Here is a 26,232-nt window from a genome sequence, read left to right as displayed (position 1 = left end):
TCACCTCAGAACGTGGTCGGCTCCACGCAGCAGCGAATTAGCTGCCTTGCATACTAGAAGGTCCGACCGGTCAGAGCCGCGGCGAAGGTGCTCAGGGGCTGCTTTCTCCCTCTCTCTTTGGCTCTCGCGCGTGTCCTCCCTGAGGGCCAGGAGGAACCTCGGCAGCGGCGCGCTCAGCGGGGGGCGGTCACGCGCACGCACGCTGTTGCGCACGCTCGTTCCTTCAGAACCCGGAAGTGCGAGGGGGAGGACAGCCACGTGGGTTGAGCTGCGGCGCAGCTCGCATGGGGGAGTCTATCCCGCTGGCCGCCCCGGTCCCCGTGGAACAGGCGGTGTTGGAGACGTTCTTCTCTCACCTGGGTATCTTCTCTTACGACAAGGCCAAGGACAATGTGGAGAAGGAACGAGAGGCCAACAAGAGCGCGGGGGGCAGCTGGCTGTCGCTGCTGGCGGCCTTGGCGCACCTGGCCGCGGCCGAGAAGGTCTATCACAGCCTCACCTACCTGGGGCAGAAACTAGGTACCTCCGCCCCGCCCCTGTTCCCCTTGAGGAGGAAGGAACGGGGGTATATTCCCCATTTGGCAGTGGCTTGGGTTTCCTGTCTCGCTCCTAGCGACAGGCTCAACTAGGCACTCCCAGGTCTCCTCCCACTGTTTCTTTCCTTTCCTTCCCTGTCTTCCACAAACCCCGCCCACCGACCTGCGTCGCATGTAGATTGACCCTCTGGGCAGTTGTTCGTAGCAGAGCTGTGCTTCAAACCGATGAGTTTACCATTTTGCTTCGTGCTTGGATAGGTCCCATAAATGAGAAGTTAACCAAACTCCTTTACCCTCGTTCTTCCAACTAGTGACACTGCAGTTAGTGGAGCAAAACTTGGCAATACAACCATATTATGTTAATGAACACTATTTGGCCTCTTAAGGGTAAGGCTCCGAGTGTTTTGCAGAGTCCTATCCCTTCTTCGTAGTCACTCAGTACATATTTAATGAATGAAGAATAGATGAGTATTGGGCAGGAAAGGCAAGAAATACGCCAAACGCTAGCAAGAGGAGACTTAAGAGGAAAATGGTAAATACTCCATTTAACTCTTGCGTCTTAGAATAGATGCAAAAGCAAATTCAACTCATTTTCAGTAGTAGAAAAAAATATAGGTCTGAGTAGATATGGAAATAATAGATGTAAGAGCTAAAGGCTGTATGTACAAAGTATTACTTGAGATACTTTGGGGTGTGTTAGTACTTGGGGTATTTTACTCTATTTAATTATGGGAGGCAAAGGGGGTCTGGTATGAATGAAGGATATACGTATACAATATAAAGAATAGAAAGGTAAATTTGCGTGTAAATTCCATTTTGATTTACCCCTATATTGTCTGAAGGTCTCTACATATTGAGCTTTTGGTACACACTCAAGGGACAGGGCTTTGTGAGATCCTTAAGCTGTTGCTATTCAAATATTTAGCATGTTGATTTGTTGGCAAAAACTGGTCAGGTAGTTTGACCTTGTGTGATTTTTTTTGCAGTGGCACCTTTCTAAATTGCTGTTACAGTGTTATTTCACTTTTTACAGATGAACAAATTGTATGCCATTGTTCGTAGGAGAGTCCAAACCTGAACTGCCTTTGAACTGTCAGATTGAGCTATCCTTACAATGTGTTAAAAATATGTATGTTATGATTTGTACATATTATGTCATATAGACATGTATATATCTATGTTTATGAAAATGGGGGAGAATTCTAGCTATAATACTCAAGGTAGGTAATATTTTGACAGTTTTGGTTGTTTTCTGACTCTCCCACCTAAACAAAATAGTGATTGATCCAAGTGCCATGATTCTTTAAACTTTTTTTTTTTTAAGCTCATCCATGGGAATTTGATGAAAGCTATGGCCTTATAACAGAAAAATATGTGTGTACATAAAAGTTTGCATATAATCTGAGAGGGTGCAGTTGGATTTCCTGAAACCTACTTGTGGACTTCAGTTTTAAAAAATCTTGTATTCTAGTTATTCATTGTATAAACCAGGTTTTATGTAAACAGATGTGGCTGCCCTATGTGTAAGAACATGTGTATGAGTCTTCTACTGTTTCTTACTTGGGTTCTCTGAAGTGGCCCTTTTATAAAGTGAAGAGTTCTGCTTGAACTCCACTTGGAATGGATGAACCTGAGGACTGTCGTTGGAATTGACCTACCCAACAGTTCACACTATGTGACATGCCCAATCACTGTTAAACTGCCAGGCGATGGCTTCACTTCTGAAAATGGTGTGTTTAACTTTAATTCTTGATAACTTACATGTACAAGTAATAGCGCAGTAAATGTAAGTTATAGAATTTAAATTTTAACTTTGTGAATAGCTTAATTTTTTGTACATATTTATGAACATATGTGATGTCAGTGTAATTATAATAGGACCTCATAATTATTAGTTTGTCCATTTTCTTAAAAATTAGGAAAAGAATTGTGTTTCAATTTAAAACATTTCCATGTTCTGCAACTATTGTGCTAATTAGAAGATTTATATGATTTTCTTCATAAAGTAAAACAAAAAGATTATACATAAGTCTTTTTTCAACTTTATTGAGGTATAATTCACAAATAAAAATTGTATATAATGAAGATGTATTACTTGATGTTTTGATATACATAAACATTGTGAAATGATCACAGTTAAGTTAATTAATGTATATCACCTCACATGCTTTCTCTTCTTTATTGTGGTGAGAACAATTAAGATCTATTGTCTTAGCAAGTTCCAGATAAAAAAAAGTGACCTGTCTTGTGACTGGTGTTTGTCTGAAGCTATAGCAGTGAATTCTGACAAAGGAAGCCTGTGGACAAAGGACAGACCTGACAGAGGCTTTGTGTTCTCGTTGTGGCTGTTACTGAAAAACTTTGGGTGGGCTCCTTATCTTAGCACCTCCTCTTTCCTTTGAGGAAAGAATAATACCTGTTTGGGGAAGGATAAATGATTAAAATGTGATGACTCAATGCCTGTGGAGGATTTTAGAAGGCCATACTTTACTTCCCTTTGTTTTGTTACTAGAGCCTTTCCTCAAATCTGATTGCTAAAATTTGGCATAGTAGTAAATGATTTGAAAACTGATTTTTAAAAATTATCATTAGCAAAAAGTTATAGAGTAAAATACACAGGATTTTTTTTTACATACTCCTTTTTTAAAAAAAAATATATTTAGTTGTTCATGGACCCTTATTTATTTATGTGCAATCTGAGAATCAAACCTAGTGCCTCACATGTTAGGAAATCACTCTACCACTGAGCTACAACCCCAGCCCTACTACATACTCTTAATGTTCTTGAAATTTCATAATGAAAAATGAACTGTTGGGGGAAAAAAAAACAAAGATGAACTGTTGGAATCTTGAAAAATATTAAACATTCATAACTAGAGTCCCCTGGGAATAATTCAAAACAATCATATTTTGTAAATTTAAAATAGTGGCAAGATAAATCAGGTGTTTCTTCCTGGTGTGGAGGAACACCAGACCTGATTGGATATTCCAAACCAGGATACATAGGACTATATTCCTGAGAGTTTTGAGAGAAGAATCCCTTTTAAAAGAAATGCATTGTTGGTCTCTTTCTTCCTTATAGTGGTTTTAATTTACTTGGTTTCATGTACTGGTGGTTTTTGTATATTTATAAGATTTTTAAAATATTTGTTTTTATGTAGTCTTTCCATTCTCCCCGATAAGGGTAATCTGATGAAGGTATGTATGTTTTTCAATGAAAAGTTAAAATTTTCACCAAGCCCATCTGTTTAATACTGGAAGTGAGTACACAGTTAAGGTCATCTGGCTATTTGTCCAATAGTAATTTGCCATAGAGCCTTCAAAACTCAGTAATACATTATTGGGAGTTTTCTTATATCAGTTATAAGTGGAAGGGAAAGAGACTAGCATTATTGAGTATGTTTTCCAAGCATTTTACAAATGTTATTTCATTTTGTCTTTTTAATAGTTTTGCTAGTTTTATGTTAACAACAATAATTAAGGCTCTGAGTGGCTAGGTAGTTTGAACATCACACAGCATTTTAAGCTTGGGAGCTGGGATCTGAAACCAAGTCTTTCAGACTTCCAGAGATTTGTTGGTTTATATGATACTTTTATTACCTTCCTAACCTAAGAGAGTTTGTCCTACACACAGACACAGAGGCCTATTTATTTCTTCTCATCACTATAGAAAATCAGAACTAGACTGAAAATGAGCATGGGAGGAATACAGACCCTCCAGGGTATAGTCCTGTATGAAATGCTTAGTGTGATGATTGATCTTACTTGTATCATGTGGCCTTTGCAGCTATTAGTAGGAGAAAAGATGTGCGTGATCCTCCTTGTTTTTAGACAGTATTAGCAGTAGAGTTAGTATTAATAAGGGTGGCTACCATTAAGTTTGTCCAGAACCAAGGATTCTCAGAAGTCAGGACTTGGTTTTAAAACCTAGACTTAAGCTGAGTGTGGTGGCCCACACCTGCCCAGCTAGCTACTCAGGAGGCTGAGGTGGGAAGATCGCCTGGGCCCATGAGTTTGAGACTATCCTGGACAACATAGCCTGATTGTCTCAAAAAACCAATACCTGGACTAAGAGTCTCCCCGGAAACCAAACTTTCAGTGCTAAACTGAAAAGGTCCTGGGTAAGCTGTGACAAGTTGGTCACCCAACTTGGTAGTGAGGGATGTTAAGATTCATTTTGTAGCCAGGCATGGTGCCACATACCTGTAATTCCAGTGACTGGGGAAGCTAAGGCAGGAGGATCACAAGTTTGAGTATAGACTGGACAACTTAGACCCTGTCTCAAAGAAAGGGGTAAGGGACTGGAGATGTAGCTAAGTGGTAAAGTACCCCTCTAATGCTTCTAACTCCTTGACAGGGTGCTGAATTGCTTAATAAAACATCCCCAAAGCTGACTTTATAATTAGAAATATAATTGATAATTATAAATACAGAAGTAAGTAAATGGTATCTATGCTGTTTGAGCCTTTTTGACTGATATATAGACTGTAGTTAGTCTTAATTTCTGCTTATTTCTTTGGAATCTCTGAATTACAGCAGCAGTTACTTATAATTGGTTCCCGGTCTTAATAATTCAGTGTGTGGTGCTTATCATATCATAACCTAGTACTCTCCCTAGTACTACAAAAACAAAACAAAAAAAGATTCTTTTTCTTCTCTTTTTGTTACTGGGGATTGAACCAAGGTGCACCAAACCACTGAGCCACATCCCCAGCCATTTTTTATATATATATATATATATGTGTGTGTGTGTGTGTGTGTGTGTGTGTGTGTGTAATTTTGAGAGATGGTGTCACCAAGTTCCTGAGTCTGGCTTTGAACTCATAGTCCTCCTGCCTCAGCCTCCTGAGCTGCTGGTATTATAGTCATGCACCACCAGCAAAGATTCATTTCTTGAAGCATATACAATGCAGTGAACTAAAAACAATACTGTGACATGGTTTATTTATTAAGTGAGTATTTTACAAATTTCTTGATAAATGATTTTTACCCCTATTTAATATGTTTAGAATAGTACTTCATTCATTATAACATTCTGGGTTTATCAGAAATTTTCAACTTACCCATCTCTGAATTTAAAAAAAAAAAATATTCCTATAAGTCATTGTTTTAAACACGACTTGCCTCTAACTCCTTGATGGGGTGCTGAATTGCTTAATAAAACATCCCCAAAGCTGACTTTATAATTAGAAATATAATTGATAATTATAAATACAGAAGTAAGTAAATGGTATCTATGCTGTTTGAGCCTTTTTGACTGATTCATAGACTGTGGTTAGTCTTAATTTCTGCTTATTTCCTTTGGAATCTGAATTACAGCAGCAGTTACTTATAATTGGTTCCCGGTCTTAATAATTCAGAGTGTGGTGCTTATCATTATCATAACCTATATTATCTAGAGTGCTAAGATTTTCTTTTCTCCCCCTGGGATTCCAATAGGTGTTCATGCAGAAAAGGGATATATATGTGGGTATTCCATTTTGTGGTACAGCCTAAAAAATAAGAGTCAAAGGAAAATGGAACTCTAAAGCAGAAACAGAAAATTCTAATGTCCCACAAATAACAAAAGTGTTAAATGAATGATTCAGGTGTTTTGTTTTTGATTTATATATATATATATTTATGTGAGAGGAGGGCTTTTTAGGTTCAAGTCAATATTATTTTTAGGTTAATTATGCTCTGAAATAAATCTGAGTGCTTATTGAAATGGAATGGTAGAATGGGAGAATTGGAATGTGGGTGAAAAAATCCTGTATAGGTCCATTGCTACACCAGTGAATTGCACAAGATATTCATTTAACTTATTCCTCAGTGAAATTATGAATCATGAAGAATTTGTATCTCAACGTAAAGTCAGAAAATGGTAGATGCAAACTCGTTGAATTCTGTGGGTTCTGGTTCTTTCCTTTTGGATGCTGGGAGGTGATTGGCACTTTTGGTTTATCTTCTTTATCTGTCACGTGCTTATGTCTTTTGCCTGCCAGGGGGCCAGTCTTTCTTCAGTCGGAAGGATTCCATCCGCACCATCTATACTTCCCTGCATAATGAGCTGAAGAAGGTGGTGACTGGCCGTGGGGCCCTAGGGGGGACTGTGCCTCACTTGGAAGAACTCCTATCCCATCTGTCAGAGCAGCTCTGCTTCTTCGTTCAGGCTCGGATGGAAATTGCAGACTTCTATGAGAAGATGTACATGCTTAGCACGCAGAAATTCATCAATGCCGAAGAGCTTGTTGGCCTTTTGGATACCATCCTCAAGAAATACAGCTCCAGGTCAGTGTAGGGCAGGAGGGAGGGAGAGAATGTAGTAGCTCTCCCAATACCACATAGGCTCTGAATTTTTTTCCCACTCTTAAGAAGATCTATGGAGAAATAACTGTATCACATTTTATTCATACTATGAATCAACAGGAATACATTAGGCACCTTTGGACTTAACACCATGTTGGATGGATATTTCTCTAATCAATAGCAAAAACTGAGAATGAGTAATCCTTAAAGGTGTATGATAAATTGATTTTACTGCTTATGAAATAGTTCTCAGAGTAAGAGAATTGCATGTAAAATAATGTGACTTTTTAACATACTATGTATTGTCCTTTTCAAAGTAAACAGCTCGGTTAATTATCTACTTGTTACTCCTTTGTAGCTATTACTTAACACGTGTTGGGATCTCTTTTGTATTTGCTTTCAGAGTCTGGTGTATAGTTTTTTTTTTTTTTTTTCAAACTTCCTTAGCATAGGCAAGCATCTGTTTTTGAGGGGGGCATACTTATTTTTTTTTTTGATAACTAAAAAGTTATTTGGAGGAGAATATTGTTTTTTTTAAAAGATGTTGACCATTTGGAAAATTACTTTTGTTTGAAGGAAACTGCTCTTTATACAGAAATGAAACCAGTTGTGTTGCATTGCTCTCTGCAAAAGGACCTGAAATGCAATGCCAAAAGAATTTTAGAAGCATTGTGAATATCACTGAAGCAAATAACCCAATTTTATTTTTGTTTCCCTGAAACCTGGCATAGTGCCTTTCACATAATAACTGCTTGATAATTGTATATTGGAGTGATTGGAAGTGAATTCTTTGAAGGATGCCACTCCTTTGGATATATGAATTCAGAGGTTTGCTTAAAAAAGAAAGGTGGATTTTTAAAAATTGTGAATTAGTTTTAATTTCAAGCAAAAAGTAGACATCTTACAAGTTCAGGTAGAATATCTAGATTACCTGGAAATGAAAATAATTAAGGCATCATTTTTTTCCTTTCTTAATTTTAAACTCTAGAAGAAAATGCCCAAGAGCCTGTTTCTGGGGTTGGGGGCTATAGTGCACATGAGAAAATTGCACAAAACCATCCCATTACAAGCAAATACTTAACGTCCATCTACACTGTCCTTCTTAAAACACAATTGTGATGAATCCTTCTACCCACCAAATAAAGATTTGAAAAATAAAAATCCCAAAGCCTGAGGAGATGTCATATGTAAGAAGAGGCAAAGAGTACTGTAGGGTGAGTGTGAACCTGAGAAGAAGGAACAGGCTCACAAAGCTAAGCAGTGGTCACAGGATGTTTTGGTGACAGAGGTGGTCTGTTTACACTCCACTAAAATTTATTATGTCTGTCAGTTACCAAATGCCCATTGTGCAACTGATATCTGTCTAAAATAATGTGCTCACTCCCACATTGTCCTCTTAGTAACCCTGATGATGAGGTACTTGCCTCCTCCATGTTACCAAGTAGGAAACCAAGGTTGAGAGCAGGTTTTTTCAACTTTAGCACTATTGACATTTGAGGCCAGATAATTGTTTTGAGAGGGGTTGTCCTGTACATGGTAGTATGTTCAGCAACATCCCTAGCACTACATCAGGAGTATTTCCAGACGTTAGAAAGGTGGATATGTTAATTGATTTTACAGCTTGTAGGAATGAGGGTGGGGATATTTATATATATTTATAGTTTAAGGAGACTGGCACATATTGAGCAACTACTCTGTGCCAGTCACTAAGGTATACTAGATTCTCTTATATATTAGTAAAGAACATTTGATTAATGGACTAGGAATTTTGAGAAAATTGGGAAAGTTAAAAGAGACGATCTTTTTTTGTTGTTGTTTCCCTTTAATGGGGATTCTGAGAATTGAACTTAGAGGTGCTCTACCATTGAGCTGTATCCCTAGCCCTTTTTATTTTTTATTTTTGCACAGGGTCCTCCTAAATCGCTTAGGCCACAAATTTGTGATCCTCCTGCCTCAGTCTCCCCAGTAGCTGAAATTACAACCATGTAATGACATGCCCAGCTCAGATGAGCATTTAAGGGCAAGTAGGATTTTGAAAGCAAAAACAGGAAAGAAGAGAACAGGTGCTCAGAAATGAAAGAGTGTTTTCAGAATGCAGAAAGGCCTCAGGGATTTGGTACTTCGGTGCTCTTTCTTCCTGAAATGTTCTTGCCCTAATTGTCCTCTCATCTTTAAATCTTGGTTCAAATGTCACAGAAGCCTTTTCTTAATATTGTAGCAGAATTATCACGCTTTTAGTCACTGTCCTGTTCCCTGTTCTGTATTCTTCACAGTACTGATTGCCATCTTAAATTACTGCTATTTGCTTAGAGTGTTTCTCTTCCTCTAAACTAGAATGTGAGCTCTGTGACAGCACCTGGAACACAACCTAGCACAGTAGGTGCTTAGTAGATGTTTGCTGAATGAATGAGTGCATAGTTGTTTTCCTGATTGAGAGTTTATACTTTAAAGTAGTGGATAACTGTGAAAAGTTTTTCGAATGGATAAGTATAATGCCCTTATCTTTATCTTAGACTAATGACGGTGGCACTGGAGTGTGTAATGGGATGGTGAAAGTGTGATTTCAGAAGAAAAGGGTAGAGTAGTAGGCCATTGGGGTAGATAGTCTGATAAGTTGTAGTGGTTTTACATGGTTGCAAGACAATAGGAAATAAGAGGATGACAAGTCATCTTTGGCTATCTAAAGATGATTTGGAGGTTTTGCTCCAACAATAATGATATCATTTACCAGATTGAGAAGTCAAGAGGGGTGGCAGTTTAGAAAGAAAAGCAACAATTCAGGGCAAGTTGAGTTAGAGTTACATATTTTCAAGTAGAAATTCAGCAGGCAGTTGGAAATTAGGGTCTAGGGCTCAGATGAAAGGCCAGAATTGGAGAAAACAATTTGAAAGTAGATCTATGCATTTTTTTTCTGTTTCAAAACTAAAATGTCAATGTTTCTTTAAAGCAGCAACTGATTCTACAGCTTGTACAAATGGAGGGTGGAAAAATTTTTTTTTTTCGAAGGAATCTGGCATATATTGAGCAACTGCTGTGTGACAGGTACTATGATATATATTATATATATTATCTGATTTAAATCTTAGGGATAGATAATGATCCTTTTATGGAATCTCATAGAAATTAAGCACTCCCCCCCCTTCTGCCTTTAGAATCATATTCTATTTTTCTTTTTTTCTTTTCCTTTTTGGAGCTAGGAATTAATCCTAGATTCTTCTGCATGCTAAGTATGCACTCTTTGGGATGCTGAGCCACATCCCAAATAGAGCTTATATTCTTTTATGGATGCATCATTGCCTGTATAAAATAATTAAGATGTTTCTTATCCAGTCCAAATAAGTAATTTCCCTCTTGATCATTTTGCAAGTCACTAAATAAAATTGATTCTTCAGGAGTCATAGTAATCACTTACTACATTCCCTTGCTAGGAGTAAGAGTTGTATACTACATAGAATCATGTAATGTACATATTGTCAGAGCACAAGATGGTTTCGTTAATGTATTTTTAATTCTTACTATTTCTTTTCTTTTTTTTTGAGAGATGGTACTGGGGATTGAAATCAGCTCTATTTTATAATTTATTTTAGAGGCAGGGTCTTACTGAGTTGCTTAGTTTCTTGCTTTTGCTGAGGCTGGCTTTGAACTTGTGATCCTCCAGCCTCAGCCTCCCAAGCTGCTGGGATTACAGGTGTGTGCTTATTATTTCTTTATAAAATTTTCCCCTGATTTTTTATTTTGAAGTTTTTAATCCAATAGAAAAATTGCAAGCATAGTGTAGTGACCACGATTACCATATGGCTAGCAATTCCTCTCTGAGGTATATACCCAAGAAGAATTAATTGTGGTGATGGTTGCACAGTTCTATGAATATTTTAAACCATTTAATTATATACTCTTAAAGGGTGAATTTTATGGTATTTTTATGGTCCATGAATGAAATACCAGTAAAGCTGTTATTAAAACTACAAGCAGTTGTACCATGCACGTAAAAATCTTTCTTTTAAATTTCCATATTGTTAAAATTTTCCATTTTGTTTTCTCTCTGTATATAATTTTAGTGTTGTTTAGGAGAGACAATCATCATCTTGTATCTTATTTCCAAACAACAATAAAATTATGTACAAGAGATAGAAATAATCAGGGGCAAGGAATGTAGGCCAGAGGTAGATCATTACCTAGCATGTGCAAGGCTCAGGTTTCAAACTACAGTTACTGGGAAAAAAAATCAAATTTTATCTGATAAATATGTGTCATACGATGATAGAAAACCAGTGTTGATAGCATACGTCTATAATCCCAGCTATTCAGGAGGCTGAGGCAGAGGGATTGCAAGTTCAAGTCGAGGCTGGGCAACATAGACAAGAACCCTGTCTCAATGTTAAAAAAAAAAAAAAAGGAAGAAAATCAGTGTTGAATTTCCTGAGTATAAAAACTTTGTTATGTTTACATATGCTTCTTAGAACATAAAATATATTTCTATAGGTTTCTTTTATAAAGATGTAAGCATATAATAAAATAGTTCATATTCACATTTTCCCAGCTGTCCCACAGATGTCCTTTACAGTTGGCTTTTATTTTTAATTTTCATATCTCTTGATCTTTATTACAGTTGTAAATTTTCTTTTTATTATTGTTCAGTAGGTAATATGTTCACATGACTCAAAATTTATGAAGTACTGAAGAACACATAGCACAATCTTTCTCCTGTCCCTGAATCTTAGCCACTTAGTTCCCCTCTAAAGGGGCAGCAGATGTTAGCGAGTTCTTTTATTTCTGAGATATAGTCTATGCCTACAAATATATGCACTTTCTTTTTTAAATATTTACAAATTTTACATTTTTTAGAATATTCACTTATTTACTTCTTCCATGAATCTGATTAATACATATTTTCTTTTAGTAATTTTTTTTTGGCAAAACCAAAAACTTATATAGTTGGGAATGTGATACTAAGAAGAAATGTCATGTGGAGATGTCCAAATGCTAATGTGATGTGCAGAAGTATCGGGGAAGCTTAAGAAAAATAACCACTCTTGGGCCCTTTTCCTTTTCCCCAAGAGGGTAAAATTTAATGTTTCTGGGTTTTGTGTCCAGAAGCCTGTGTTTTCAGAGTTCCCAGTGATACATAGTTTGCACAAATAGATAAGAGAAAGGTGTCAACTCTAGGATCTACTGGGTATTAAGCCCCTTAGTATTATGAAAGCATGTGTGTATCTCCTATGAATGATTATTGTTATTTAACCATTTTCATTTGATTAGATTTAAAAAAAAATTTGTTTTTTAGTTGTAGAGGATACAATACCTTGATTTCATTTTTACATGGTGCTGAGGATAGAACCCAGGGCCTCATACATACTAGGTGAGCGCTGTACCACTGAGCCACAACCCTAGCCCTGATTAGATTTTTAATCTGTTTTCTTTGAACTTTCTTGGAAACCCTCCATTTTCCAGAGACTTAAAATTTCTGATGCAAGCCCAGATTTCATTCTTGAAGCTCTTAGGGTACTGCTTGGTTGTACCTTTCATCTTTTTGAGTGGATATTGATGGAATCTGATGGAATTGGATTGCAGTATAGCATATGCCAATAGATATTTTCTTTTCCAGTCTCTTTCACCCATGTTACCTTTCTCTAATTAATAGGGAATTTGTGATCACAGACACATGCTAGTTTGAAAATGGTCTAAGTTCGGGGGTTTGAGTTAATTTGAACAACATAAATTCCTTAGTAAAGAAATTCTGAGAAGTTGAGATTCTGTATTGATTCTCTTTGAGAAGTAGGATTAATTAGGTGCAAATTAACATGGTTTCCATTGTTAACAAGGTTAGCATCCTTTTTTTCTATAGGCTTTTTGATTTGTTATCTGTACCACATCAAACACATTTCTTTTGTGGTTCCAGAGCTCTAGAGAAATAATTCATATCTTGGTGATCTCTTGTATTTAAAGAGTTAATCTTCCCAAAGGATCTGTTTCTCTGACAAGGAAGGTTTATTTGCCCCAGCATAATTAATACACGTCAGAACTCTCATAAAATTTTTTGTGAATAGGGTTATCTTTCAAACAATAAAATGTCTTTGTATTAAAAAATTAACAAGTGTGAGGAATAACATGGAATCTAATCCTCTGGCCTTGATTTGAGACCTATGAGTTATTACAGTGTCTAATCTGCTTTCAAAGATGAATGGAAAGCAGGTTTTTTTCTTTTTTTTCTTTTGGGAACCAGTTGTGTTCAGAGTACAATGGTATTAAAAGTTTCCTCTTTTGGTAAACCTATGTTATTAATCAAAAGTAAATTCTTATTTTAAGAATCACATTCCTTTGTGATGGTGCATTTTAAATGAGATTATTAACAAGTCGTGTTATATTAATAATTATTAATGACACAAGAGTTTCATTGTGTTCCAGTTAGAAGAAGAAATATGAATTCTGCTCTTCCTTGAATATTTTGGAGAAGAGGTAGAACTTGGTTCTATCTCCTGATGCTGTAGAATTTGTTTTGAATTTACCTACCTGTTTTGTACAGTGGGCGTAAAAGAAAATTTTACCTAGCTAATATTTCTGTTTCATGGTTAAAAATGGAAGATGAATTATAAATGGAAATTAATATGTACTGTCCTAAATCAAAAATATAATTTTAAGAAATAATGCTTGAAAAGAAAGAAGTTAACTATCACTTATGCATTCTAAATAGTTTTTTTTTTTTTTTTTTCCAGTCCTAGGGATTGAATCCAGAGCCACCCACATACTAGGCAAGTGCTCTACCACTGAGCTGTATCTCCAACCTGGCTTTTTGTTTGTTTTGTTTTGTTTTTTGTTTCTCTTGAGACAGGGATTTACTAAGTTGCCCAGGCTGGCCTACTGCTTCAGCCTTCTGAGTATCTGGGATTATGGGCATACATCACTGTGCCTGGCTTCTAGATAACTTTTTTTTTTTTTTTCTTAATTTTTAGTTGTAGATGGACACAATATCTTTATTTTATTTATTTTTATGTGGTGCAGAGGATCAAACCCAGTGCCTCATACCTGTGAGGCAAGCACTGTCACTGAGCCACAACCTCAACCTCTAGATAGCATTTTATGAAATCCTGGGGCTAGGGATATAGATTAGTGGTAGAGCTAGCATGCATGAGGCCTTGAGTTCAATCCCTAATACTGAAAACCAACCAACCAACCAACTTCTGGTATGGGGATAATACATCATTCTGTGGTTTATATTCTGTAATCATACATTTATAGGTAGAATTTAAAAAATTTGTTTAAAATATTGACCTATATAAGTTTTTATTTCATTTTAGGAAGCATAGGTTCTTGATCTTACTTAGGGCAGAACTATGATTTATTTAGGCTTTTATTTAGACTTTATGTCCTTTTTTCTTCAAAAATGATTTGTGGTGATAAGACTGTTAATGAAATAGTTTGTTAGTTTCATGTGTATAGTTCAACATGATCAATTGTTGCCCACTAAAAACTCCGTAAGCAAAACCAATAATAGTACCATTTCTGTGGTAAGCATCTCTCTAGGCATTTGACATGCCTAGATCTTAACATGAAGAATTAAGCAAGTATTCTGTGATTTTGTCCAAGTTTACCTTTCCAAGTCCATTTACTACTGTCCATCAAATGCCTTAAATTCCAGCAAAATTCTTTTTTAAAATTTTTAAAAAATATTATAGACCTTACATTACTCATTTATTTTTTTGTGGTACTGAGGATTGAACTCACTGCCTCACACTTACTAGGCAAGTGCTCTATCACTGAGCCATAACCCCAGCTCCTGCAGCAAAATTCTTAAAGAAACAAGTTACAAAAAGAAGTTATTGAAGATTTTAAGAAGTCAAGAAACAATCCATAATCTAATGTTTCTCATAATTATTTGTCATTTCCTATCTCTGTTTTAGCTCCTTTTTTTGTTGTTGTGTTTATAATGTATATTCATTTTCTGTAGTCTATCAGTTAGCTATTGCCACAATAATTTCGTGTAACAAGCCACCCCCAAATTCACATGTAGTTCTGCCCCTAGAGGGATTGTCTGAACTGGGTTCTTCTGTGTAGTTCTGCTTATTAACACTGTTGGTGTTACTGGGCTTATTTCTTTGCTGTGAGCTTTGGGCTTAAGTCCCTTCCACATGTGTTCATTCTGAGTCCAGGGTTGGAGGGGACACTTCTGACCAGGAGCAGTGTTTGTGCAAAAGAATAAATTCAACCAAACTCATTAAAGCCTTTGCTTGCATTGGATCTGTTAATATCTCTTTGACCAAAGCAAGTCACATGACCTAGTAGTCATAGGAAGTCAGAGTAAGATAGTACTCTCCCTTGCTGTTGGAAATAGCTGCAGAGTTATGTGGCAAAGGGTGTGGAATCAAGGGTGGTAAGAATTGGGGCCAGAAAAGCAAGGCTCCATCTTCATATGGCTAAATCCTACCTATTCTTTTTGTTTCCCCATTTTTTATTATGGTTTAAAAAAAACATAACATAAAATTTACCATCTTAATCTTTCTTAAGTTTACAACTCAGTAATGTTAAGAATATTCTCATTCTTACACAATAACTCTTTGGGATTTTTTTTTTCCCCCAACATTGCTGGCTGGGGATTGAACCCAGGGCTTCCTACCATTGAACTATGCCTCCAGTCCCTAGAATTTTTTTATCTTATAAAACTGAAACCCTAAACTCATTGCACAGAGCCTCCTCATGCCGGGCATTGCCATGCAGCTAAGCATCCTGTGCCCTTGACAGAAACATTCACAGGCACCAGGCACATCACAACCATGAGGTCATCAGAAACCCCAAATCTCAAGTCTCTGCTTTCCTATCCTCTGTCACCGCTCTCCACATACCTCTTAGATGCTTCTACCTATTTAAACATGGCAGAATTCAAATGCCATTTCCTCTATGGCCTCTATACTCATTCAGCAGAAAGGAATTAGTCTTTCCTCTAAATTATTATTTTACTTATATTCCTCATTATAAAGATATTAGTTTCTACTTTGTATTATAAATACCTCCTTCCTGTGGAAGGTCCTGTAGGGCAAACCTCTGGCTAATTCTTCTTTGGTAGTCCCTCCTTTTCCATGGTTTTGCCTTCAATTGCCCATGGGTCAGTCATGATCTAAAAATATTAAATGGAAAACTCCAGAAATAAACAGTTTTTAAGTTTTGACTTGCATGCTATTCTGTGTAGCATGATGAAATTTCTCATTATCTGCCTGGAATGAGATTCATCCCTTTTCCCCCACATATCCATACTGTATAAGCTACCCACCCTTTGGCAATTGAGAGAGAGCAATAACATTTACGTGATTTGTGTTATGGTATATTGTTATATTTGTTCTATTTTAATATTAGTTGTTGTTATTATCTTGCTGTGCCTAGTTTATAAATCAAACTTTTATCATAGGTATATATAGGAGAAAACAGTATACATAGAGTTCAGTACTATCTGAGGTTTCAGGCATCCACTGGGGGTCTTGGAACATAAGCCCCACAGCTAGAGAAACTACTGTATCTTCAATGTTTTGACTTCCAAAAATCAATAAACTAGTCATTTTAAATGAAAAGAGGTTGTAGATTTCTTTTTATTATAGCAAAATGGACATAACATAAAACTTACTATTTTAACCATTTTTAAGTATGTAGTTTTATGGCATTTAGTATATTTATATTTGTACTGTAGATTTATTTTTATTGGACTTCTGACTTCTCACATGCATGAGACCATCAAAGATCTTTTGAAAGGAACTCCATGATGTAGATTTGTGAAGGAAAAAGGTAATGTTTCTCAAGTGTAGTTTTTTTTCTTAATAGAATATTACATAAACCTTTTTTATACTTTCCTCTATTTGTGGAGCATGCCAGCTCACCCTCCCTCATCCCTTTCCTCCCTTCTTCAGAGCAAATGTTTTCTGCAAATAATTGTCAGTTTCTTCTGTATCCAGACTCTTTTCAAGCTTGCTGCTGTAGCTTAGGTGTCTATTTTTGGATTACAACCATTTAACAGATTCCCCTATGAGTTGTGAATAACTATGAGGCACACAGAGTAGAAACAGGGAAATGATGCATCATAATACTAATCTCTGTGTCTTGGCAGACTAATATTAACATGAATTTTTAGCTCTTCTTGAAAATGAAAAATAGCTTTGACATTCACATTCATCTTTAATAAATGTTGAACATTTAAACACTTTTAGTGTGTTTGTGAAAGATCTTGTTCAGAATTCTTTCTGAAGGTTATACAGAGAATCCATGTCCTTTCAAGGACAGCTTTGGATATAAATGATGACTTCCAACTGAAAATAGAAGAAAAGTATCAGAAATATTGTTTTATAGATGGTTCCTGAGTTATAGTGATTTGATTTGACTTGTGATTCTTTAACTTTACACTGATGCAAAAGTGATGCACATTCACTGGAAACCATATTTCAAATTTTGGATTTTGATCTTTTCCCAGGCTGGTAATATATAGTATAGTACTCTCTTGTGCTGGACACTGGCAGCTTGCCACAGTCTCAGCCAGCCACATGGTCACAAGGTAAAAACCTATACTTGACAGTACACTGTTACATAGAGGTGATACTCTATAGGTTAGATGTATTGAATGCATTTTTGACTTAAGATATTTTCAATTTAGGATGAATTTACTGGGATATTGACACTGTAATTCAGGGAACATCTGTAGTAGGGTTTTCTCCAATGGCATACGATTTTCTTCTGATTAACTGTTCTGTGTTCATAATTCCTTGGCAGATTTTTCTTGTAGCCGTGTATAGAATATTGTGATATTTAATGCTCATAAGCATCAAGGGACCTGAAGACTGAGGTGATAGGAGCCTTTCTTAGAATTCAAAACTTTTGAGACTTATTCTACTATGTGTGTGTGTGTGTGTGTGTGTGTGTGTATGTGTGTTTGACTTCCTGAGTGTTTATTCCCAAACATATAATGTTTGAAGAATACAAATTAATTAAGCATGTGAGCTAAAAGACTTTGAAATCTGGTTTATCTTTATAATTATTCTAGTATATTATTAGACTTGACCCTCCATTTGTGTTTTAACTTCTACATTTTGAAGGATGTTGAGGATAAGTGTGAATAATAAATGAAAGTAATGTTATTTTTATATGAATAACTATTCTGTTTTGATATGAAAATCAGTGTCTATTTTATAATGTCCAAACTGGTATGTGATTCTCTTAATCATAATCCCTTTAATGAGTATATAAATAGAATTTTAAAAAACTCCAGATATGCTTGTGATGATTTTCTTCCAGTTAATTTGTGATTGTTAGAGATCTCTCATTTGATCACTGTTTAGCTTTTATCCAGGATTAAATATGAAGGGAATTTGGAACTAGGATTGAATAAGGGCTGACTGGTAAATATTGTCTGTTTTTCTTTAATAAACATGATTGTCTGCTAAGTTACATGTATTGGTTTATGGCATATACTCTTATTTGCACAGTGGGTTTAATAATGCCTTGTGGAGTTACTGTGAACAATAAATGACTTTATCTATTTTATGTATGCACTCAACAGATATTTTAGTCACATTTAAAAAAAAAAAATTCTACCTCTTCAGAACCACACTCTGAAAAGAGGATGCCTTGTTTTGATGATGTTTGTCATACAATTCCACAATAAATAAGAAAGAATAATAGCAAATTTGATTTCTCTATATTTCTAAAAAGGGTAGTCACTGCTCTCATTAAAAAAAACAAAAAACAAAAAACCAAAAACCAAAAAATAAAACTCCAGGCTATTTCCATAGAATATGATATTAACATAATTCTGAAGTGGTGAAGTTATATCAGAATTTTAAAATAAATCAATGTGGAATTATTCCATCTTTCTTCCCATGCCCTCATGTCTGACCAAGTGAGCTTTTTTTTCAAGGTAGGATATATCAATGTGGAGTAACATTCCCCTTATTTCTAATCTCTTTCCTGTAGGTTTCATCACCCAATCCTCAGTCCTTTGGAGAGCAGTTTCCAGCTGGAAGTTGATGTCCTGAGCCATCTTCTGAAGGCCCAGGCCCAGGTCTCAGAGTGGAAGTTCCTCCCATCTCTGGTTAACTTGCACAGTGCTCACACTAAGCTACAGACTTGGGGCCAGATCTTTGAAAAGCAGCGGGAGACCAAGAAACATCTGTTTGGAGGACAGTCTCAGAAGGCTGTTCAGCCCCCACACCTTTTCCTTTGGCTGATGAAACTCAAAAACATGCTACTGGCCAAGTTTAGCTTTTACTTTCATGAGGCACTGAGCCGACAGACAACAGCTTCAGAAATGAAAGCCTTGACTGCAAAGGCTAACCCAGACCTTTTTGGAAAGATTTGCAGCTTCATCAGGAAATATGATGCTGCCAATGTGTCCTTAATTTTTGATAACCGAGGTTCAGAGAGCTTTCAGGGTCATGGCTATCACCACCCCCATTCCTACAGAGAGGCCCCTAAGGGTGTGGACCAGTATCCAGCCGTGGTGTCTCTGCCCAGCGACAGACCGGTCATGCATTGGCCCAATGTCATCATGATCATGACAGACCGGACAACAGACTTGAACAGCTTGGAGAAAGTGGTTCACTTCTATGATGACAAAGTTCAGAGTACTTACTTCCTAACCCGCCCAGAACCTCACTTTACCATTGTTGTCATTTTTGAGTCAAAGAAATCTGAACGAGACTCCCACTTTATTTCCTTCCTCAATGAACTCTCACTTGCCCTTAAGAACCCCAAAGTTTTTGCAAGTCTGAAACCTGGATCCAAAGGTTAGCTAGTGATTTGCATGAAAGATTTTCAAGACTGCAAATTGTGTTCTTAATTGCTCTGATGATCTGTCGTGGTCTGTGACTAGAATTTACATCCATTCATACTTCTTTCAGAGTAAAATTAAAGACAACTCCTCCCTGTGTTGCACACTTTGTAAGCAATTAAGGCCAATTGAATTAAGTATCCAAAGAGTAATCTGGGAAGTGATCATGGGCTACCATGTATCTTCATGGTGCAGCAGAGTAATTCTGGTATTTTCTCCTGTATTTTTCCTTTATTTCATGTATACCGAACATTTATTGGTCTTTGGTTTTTCTTTCCAGATATTTTATTATTCTAAATATTGAGTTCTAATGCACTTCCAAACACCCTCTCTTTTCTTCGTTCTTGGAAGAGTAAACTGGGATAAGATATTAAATGGGTATGTTTTCTTTCTCATGAATTAGCCAGTTAACATGGAGTTATTTGTTTTATAATTCTGATATACAAATTAATTTTTTAATGTCAAAATTAGGATCTTGGTAAGAAATTTCTGCCATTGAAGTTAAAGGTGAATCAGTGGTAGTGTAATGTTAGGTTTTAACAGTTCAGATGACCCTCATGGCACCTGTAATGGCCATCGGTCCTTTTAGGGTGATCTTTATGCCTAACTACATTTGTTTTTATCTTTTTAAAGTTTGAATTTTTCACCATTTAAAAGTCAGCATAAGCCATCATGTGGGGTTTCTTCCTCCTTCTGTGTACTATCTCCTTGACTCTGTCACTTTTTTGCTGAAATCTGTGTTCATCTTTGGCTCCACTCCTTGGTTATTTTTAGGCTCAGAAAGCATCACTGTTGGTTTTTCAGCCACTTTTAGTTTCTCATACAATGTAGCCTGCTTTTTTAAAATCAAAATGAATTGATTTTGCTAAAAATCAATTATGCTTTCAGAAGACCTCTTCATAGTTGAGTAATCAGCTCAGTACTTAGTACACCTGAACTTGGGTTTCATGCCTGCCTCCTGCAAATTATGTTCAGTAGCAGTGCTACATCTTAGAACTTTCTTAGTTTCTTTCTTAAAACTTTCATTTTTCCTTTAGTAGGTGTTCATGGGGAAGTAGGTGGAACAGTGAAGGCATAATGGACTGTGAAGACCTTCATTTCTGTTACTAATTCAGAGTAAAAAGAAACAGCAAAGAATAACTGAATTGTTACTACTTGGTAATTCTTTCAAAGTTTGTGTAAAATGTAACAGCCAGATGAGTCCTGTTTCTCATGATTCTGCAAACCCACTGTTGAACTGGTGTCCATAGCAGCCACACCAGCAACATCAGCAGATCCAGGGAACCTCCGAGTCAGTGGGAGGACTGCCCACCTAGTCTGGACTGCTTGCTCAAAGAACACACCCGCTTACTTTCTGGGGAAAACGTGTTTTTATTTCTCTCTCATCATATGATTTGTAAAAAGCCAGTTTGCTTTAAATAGAAAGTAGTGATTTATCTTTACATTTTATTCACTCAGGTTCTATAAAAATATGAACAGATTTTACAACATTGACCTTACTTAAAAAATTGAAAACAGTTGGAACTAAAAAGTCAAATCATTTTTCTTCCCTTTTGTGCTTTGCCAAGGAACTGAAAAATATTCCTCAGTGTTTGTATATATTTTTCCCCCTAGATAAAACCACCATTAGCCTTAATGATAGGATCCCCTATGTACCTAAAAGAAAGTGTGCTTCAGTGGAACACAGGGGGGTGTAAATAAAACATATGCAACACTTAAACGGTCAAAGGTATAATACATCTTTGAATTGTGTATTTTTTAAACAAAAAAATTTACTAGGAACAGAAGGCAGATGTAAATACTAAAACTCTAAGACAACATGATTCATAAATTACTGTAACTATCATAGACTGAAGGAGTCTGAAGATTAACTATTGATATTCTAGTCATTTCTTAAGCCCATTTAATAAAGTTTTCTTACTAAAAAACATTTGGTTCAAGTGAAGAAGCAGTCATTTTTACTCTCAGGTTTATTCTGTAAGTACAGTAAGAAGATGATCTCTAACACCTGTGTTTTTCTAATTGAAAGAGTAAATCTGCACATTCCCTGTAGACTGCCTACTTTGAAATTCATTTCTAAAACCACAACCTTATAGATTTTCTGAGTAGCTGGGAGCATGATCAGCGCCTAGTCTGCCAGAGGAGTCCCTCAGGAAGTGTTTCTTTTGAGGCTGCTCTTTGGACATGGGGTGAATGTTTACAGCTTTGTCCTCTCTGGGTCCAACCTGGTATCTGATATGTCATTTTGGGGAATGTGAAAAAAAAAAAAAAAAAAAAAAAAGAAAAAGGAAAAGCTTGCTTTCTAACTGAGGAGCCAATACCCTTTTTATAATTGCTTTGTATTTTTGGATATGTTGGGGGAAATTTGCTTTCAAGAAACAATTGATTCTTCACTGTATTCCCAGTGGATTCAGTCAGGTCATCTTTAAACCATGTCCACCCTTTTGATCTAGCAGCTGACTTGTGGGTTGTAATTCTTTGGCAAGTTAGCCTCTGAGTGCAATTTTTCTATCTGTAAAATGGGGATATGAAAACATGGGTTGCCTTTTTCAAAGGATAGTGTAAGACTGTCATGAGATCATACATATAAAAAAGACTTTGGAAACTTAACTGGGGTTCAAAAGCTGTATAAATAAATAAAAGATGAGCCATTCTTCTCTTAAACTTGATGCCTCTCCTGTTCTTTCTCTTTAAGTTCCTGATCAACCTATGCTTAGATATGAATTTCAAGTAGCACTTAAAGAGCTTGTTTAGAAGAGGAGGCAGATAAATACCTAACCAACACATCTGCTCTTCCTTTTAGAGTCTTTGTGGTTCTTTGTTCCCAATTTTTGTGGTTGGTTGATAGCATCATTTCAGTTCTCTGTTAACTCATTTTGGGGGGTTTCTGATTGCTCTATCAATTGTTGAGAGAAGTGTGTTAAAATCTTCAACTGTGATTATGGATATGTGTCTTCTAGCTAGTTTATATCAGCTACAAACTGGTTATGTTCTAATTACATTTTTCCTTTTTTATTAGCCAGAATATATTTACAAAGAAATTTTATTTCCCAATATTTGGTTACCTTCAAGTACAATTATATAGAAATGGCTCTATAAATCTGATTTTTATTTTTGCCCTTTAAAAATCAGCTTTAAAAGTAAGTAGTGAATTAGTTTCTTAGCATCTTCCAGAGAAGCTGTAGAATTTTAAAAGATATATATGTATCTTTTAAATATATATGAGTATAAATATATATGAATTTATAAGGATTTTTGCCTTATGTTAACCTCAAATTTGAAGCAAAGCAGCCGTTTCCCCCACAAGATACTTCTATGTAAATATTATGACTTTCCCTTTTTTTTTTCTCTTCATTACTGTTGACTATTTTCTTCCACATTTTCCCTTTCCTCTCTCCTTCTCCCTTATCCTTCCCTTTCTCTCTTAGTTTCTGATATTGCCCTCATCAATTACACTTCACTCACCCCACCCCCCTCTATGTCTCAGGGAGCCAGAACATGCCCCAGTGGTCTCTGACCCACTTTGGGGAAGTAGCATTTGGAAGTATTCATTTTGATTGTTTTTACAATCAGTCTTTTTCAGTAAGGCAAGAATATGTATGGGGGTGGGGCAGTTGATTTTGACATTAATGGGGTGACCACAATGAAGCCTAGCCACTTCATGAAAATACAGCCAACTAAGCCAAGCAGGCTGTTTCTAACTAGCAGATAATTTGGCCAAATAAATATTTCCAAGAGTAGTTTTACTATGTAATGTTTTACTTAAAATCATTCTTAGTCTATTTGTTTTAATTAGGGTGTAAAAGCATTAAATTAACTCCTGATTTTTTTTTTTTTTTTTTAAGGAAAAAGATATTTTTCTCCTTTCTAAGTGAGGAAGAAGGAACATACCATGTGACTCACCAAGAAAGCCCTATAGGTAGAGTTTAATTTAGCAATTTCCTCTCTACTTTTCTACCAGGTTCCTGTTACCAATGCAATTATTTCATGGCCTTTTGCCTGAATTATTCTAAGTAGCTTCTCCAGAGGAAATGAGTCAGAAGAAATAGGCTTGATGTGCACTTCTACCTTTGGAGACTTCTCTTGGTATTATGTAAATCCATAGGTTTCATTAATGCAAGTATTTTGACTTGTCTGCATATTTTTTCAATCTGCTTTTGATGACAAGGTGTTTTGGGAGTGCTTTACATTTAAAACCATATGGTATGTGTAAGATATAAGGTTAGAAAATGGAGAGGCAATTGGGTTCCCTATCATTTAAGCCTGGGGGCAGTACTCTGAGCCTTGGTATAACTCAGGGAGGGTTCTGAGGAGCAACTGCTTGGGAGTGCAGTCTGAGAGGAGTGCTTAGCACACAGTGGCAGCAGCAGAGGAATGTAAGATGGCATCTGACATTGACATAGGAGAGGAAGATTGGGGTTTTTACTAACTTTGGCCCTAAGGTGAATTCTGCTTTTCCTTGTCTGGGAACAGTACAGAATGCAGTTAAATTAGAAAATCTGATGACTGGTGTGATCTAAGACATATAGTGACTCAGCTGGTTGACATTCTAGGTTAGGTATTGGCTCATTTCCTATTTGAACTGACATGCAATAGAGGACACTCCTTTCCTCTAGGGTCATCCTGCTCTCAGTCACTCCAGGTAGGCCAGTGTTGGAGCTGTCCCTCCAGCAGAAGATAGGATATGAACGACTCCTTCCTAGTATTCAGCATTCATTCATTTAACAACTGTTCAAAATTGACTATGTGAAGGGTGGTGATAAAAGTTAACCAAGACCAATGTGCCACTTTGCTGTTGATGCTTGTAGTTAGGGGGTCTGGCTCTAACCACCCAGGTAGCCAGGAGTGGTGAGGGCTATAACCAGTGAGGTGCTGAGTAGCCTTTATTATTTTTTAAATTTTTATTTGTTCATTTTAGTTATACATTACAGTAGGATCTATTTTGATATACAAACATGGAATATATCTTATTCTAATTAGGATGTACATGATGTTGAGATTGACTGTGGTATTTTCATATATGTACATAGGAAAGTTATGTCAGATTCATTCTACTGTCTTTCCTATTCCTATCTCCCCTCCCTTCCCTTTATTCGCCTTTGTCTAATCCACAGAACTTCTATTCTATTACTCAGTCATGGAAAAGAATGACTTTATGACATTTGCAGGTAAATGGATGGATCTGGAGACTATCATGCTAAGTGAAAAAAACCAAATCCCCACAAATCAAAGGTTGAATGTTCTCTCTGATATTTGGATACTAACACACTGAATAGTCTTTAACTTTGTGGCACTTGTATACCTTACTAGGAATTTTGGCAAAACTGTCATATGCTGATATAAAAAAAACAAAACTAAAATCTTCATTTTGTTTAGTGGTTATGTTGTGTCTCAATGGTAGATTGCATGCATGAAGCCCTGGGTATAATCCCCAGCACTGTCAAAAAAATGAAATAATTTTGTTTAGCTCCCAAAGATGTATTTTATTATATACTGCAAATATTGACTTTAAAATAAAATGTTAGTTGCCCTTCTAAATGTGTGTGTATGTGTGTATACATATATGTGTGTGTGTGTATACACATATGTTTGTTGTGTTACCATAGGTTCTAAGAGTTTAATGACTAAATAATACATATACATTAAATATACATATACATTAAATAATACATATACATTAAATACATTTAATATATACTGAGCATAAAAAGTTACATTTAATTTGAAATATATCTTTCAATGAAATGAATAGGTATGTTTTTATGGTGACTTGTTTAAAGAAATTGTCTCAGTGTTCCTTTCTTTGGCGAACAGAAATTTTTACACCTTGCAGTAAAACCCCATATTCAGGACATGGGTTCTTTGTTTCTTGATGTCCCACTACTTGTTGGCTAACAAGTTGTCCTGCCACAAACATGGATGTTGGCAGACGACAAGATAATTATTATAGTCCCAGTAGCAGGAATGTCTCTTTAGGGAAGAATGACCCTCTTCCAAGGATGCTCACTATACAGACATCCTTGAAGGATGGTCCAGAACCAAGGATGATTAGTGCTTCACTCTCAAGACCTACAGGAACATAAAAACCGCATGAAAAATTGTCAGCACATGCATCATCATAAGCTTATGGGTGAGAGGTAAACTTGCATTCGTGTGGGAAAAGGACTGTTATTAAAGGAGAAGGTAGAAAACATATCCATGAACAGCACCTTCACAGGCTTGTTTTAGGAAAGAGTTCATATGGAAGTTGAGGATGTGAAATTGATCTCCTTAAACTGATCCCTATTCTTGTATCTTGGAAAGTGTTCACATACCCCGAAATAGGTTTGTGATTTGAAGTTTACTATTATGAGGCACTTAGAAGTGAATCTGGGCTGCTGGTCTCCAAGAGTTTCACATCCATTGCAGTTTTGAGGTATTCTTGGTTTTGGGAAACTTCTGTGCTAGGTTCCTGAACTTTCAGAGAAGTATGCTTATCAGATGGTGATGATGCCATACATTTATCACTATATGTATTGATTACATAGGAAGGGGATGATGGAAAGAAAGCCCAAACGTGATGAGTCTTCTAAGTTTCAATGCCAAGGTAAGCCAAAGGTAAGGCATTTC

The 26,232-nt window shown here is 36.3% G+C and overlaps 1 protein-coding gene across 2 annotated transcripts; it reads left to right on the top strand.

Annotated features, from left to right (window-relative positions):
- Nucleotides 1–25,149, top strand: Kics2 (KICSTOR subunit 2). Of its 2 annotated transcripts, XM_047551290.1 has the most exons (4): nt 1–519; nt 6,521–6,806; nt 18,768–19,579; nt 23,469–25,149. In XM_047551290.1, exons 1-4 carry the CDS (start codon nt 285–287, stop codon nt 23,492–23,494), a joined length of 1,359 nt encoding a protein of 452 aa, XP_047407246.1. In that variant the 5' UTR covers nt 1–284; the 3' UTR covers nt 23,495–25,149. The 2 variants fall into 2 exon arrangements, with proteins under 2 accessions (XP_047407246.1, XP_047407248.1); XM_047551292.1 differs by lacking the exon at nt 23,469–25,149 and having other exon boundaries at nt 3–519; nt 18,768–21,929.
- The last annotated feature ends 1,083 nt before the right edge of the window (nt 25,150–26,232 follow it).

This window comes from Sciurus carolinensis, chromosome 4 (assembly GCF_902686445.1).
Source record: "Sciurus carolinensis chromosome 4, mSciCar1.2, whole genome shotgun sequence".
NCBI classification, from domain to species: domain Eukaryota; kingdom Metazoa; phylum Chordata; class Mammalia; order Rodentia; family Sciuridae; genus Sciurus; species Sciurus carolinensis.
The sequence above is the reverse complement of the archived record's forward strand: the minus strand, read 5'-3'. Positions and strand labels throughout refer to the sequence as shown.

What these genes read in the sequence shown, in the direction of transcription:
- Kics2 (XM_047551290.1), top strand. Translation starts at nt 285, where the DNA reads ATGGGGGAGTCTATCCCGCTGGCCGCCCCGGTCCCCGTGGAACAGGCG. An exon ending in CTACCTGGGGCAGAAACTAG is followed by an intron (nt 520 to 6,520) that starts GTACCTCCGCCC and finishes TTTGCCTGCCAG; the next exon opens with GGGGCCAGTCTTTCTTCAGT. An exon ending in CTCAAGAAATACAGCTCCAG is followed by an intron (nt 6,807 to 18,767) that starts GTCAGTGTAGGG and finishes TCTTTCCTGTAG; the next exon opens with GTTTCATCACCCAATCCTCA.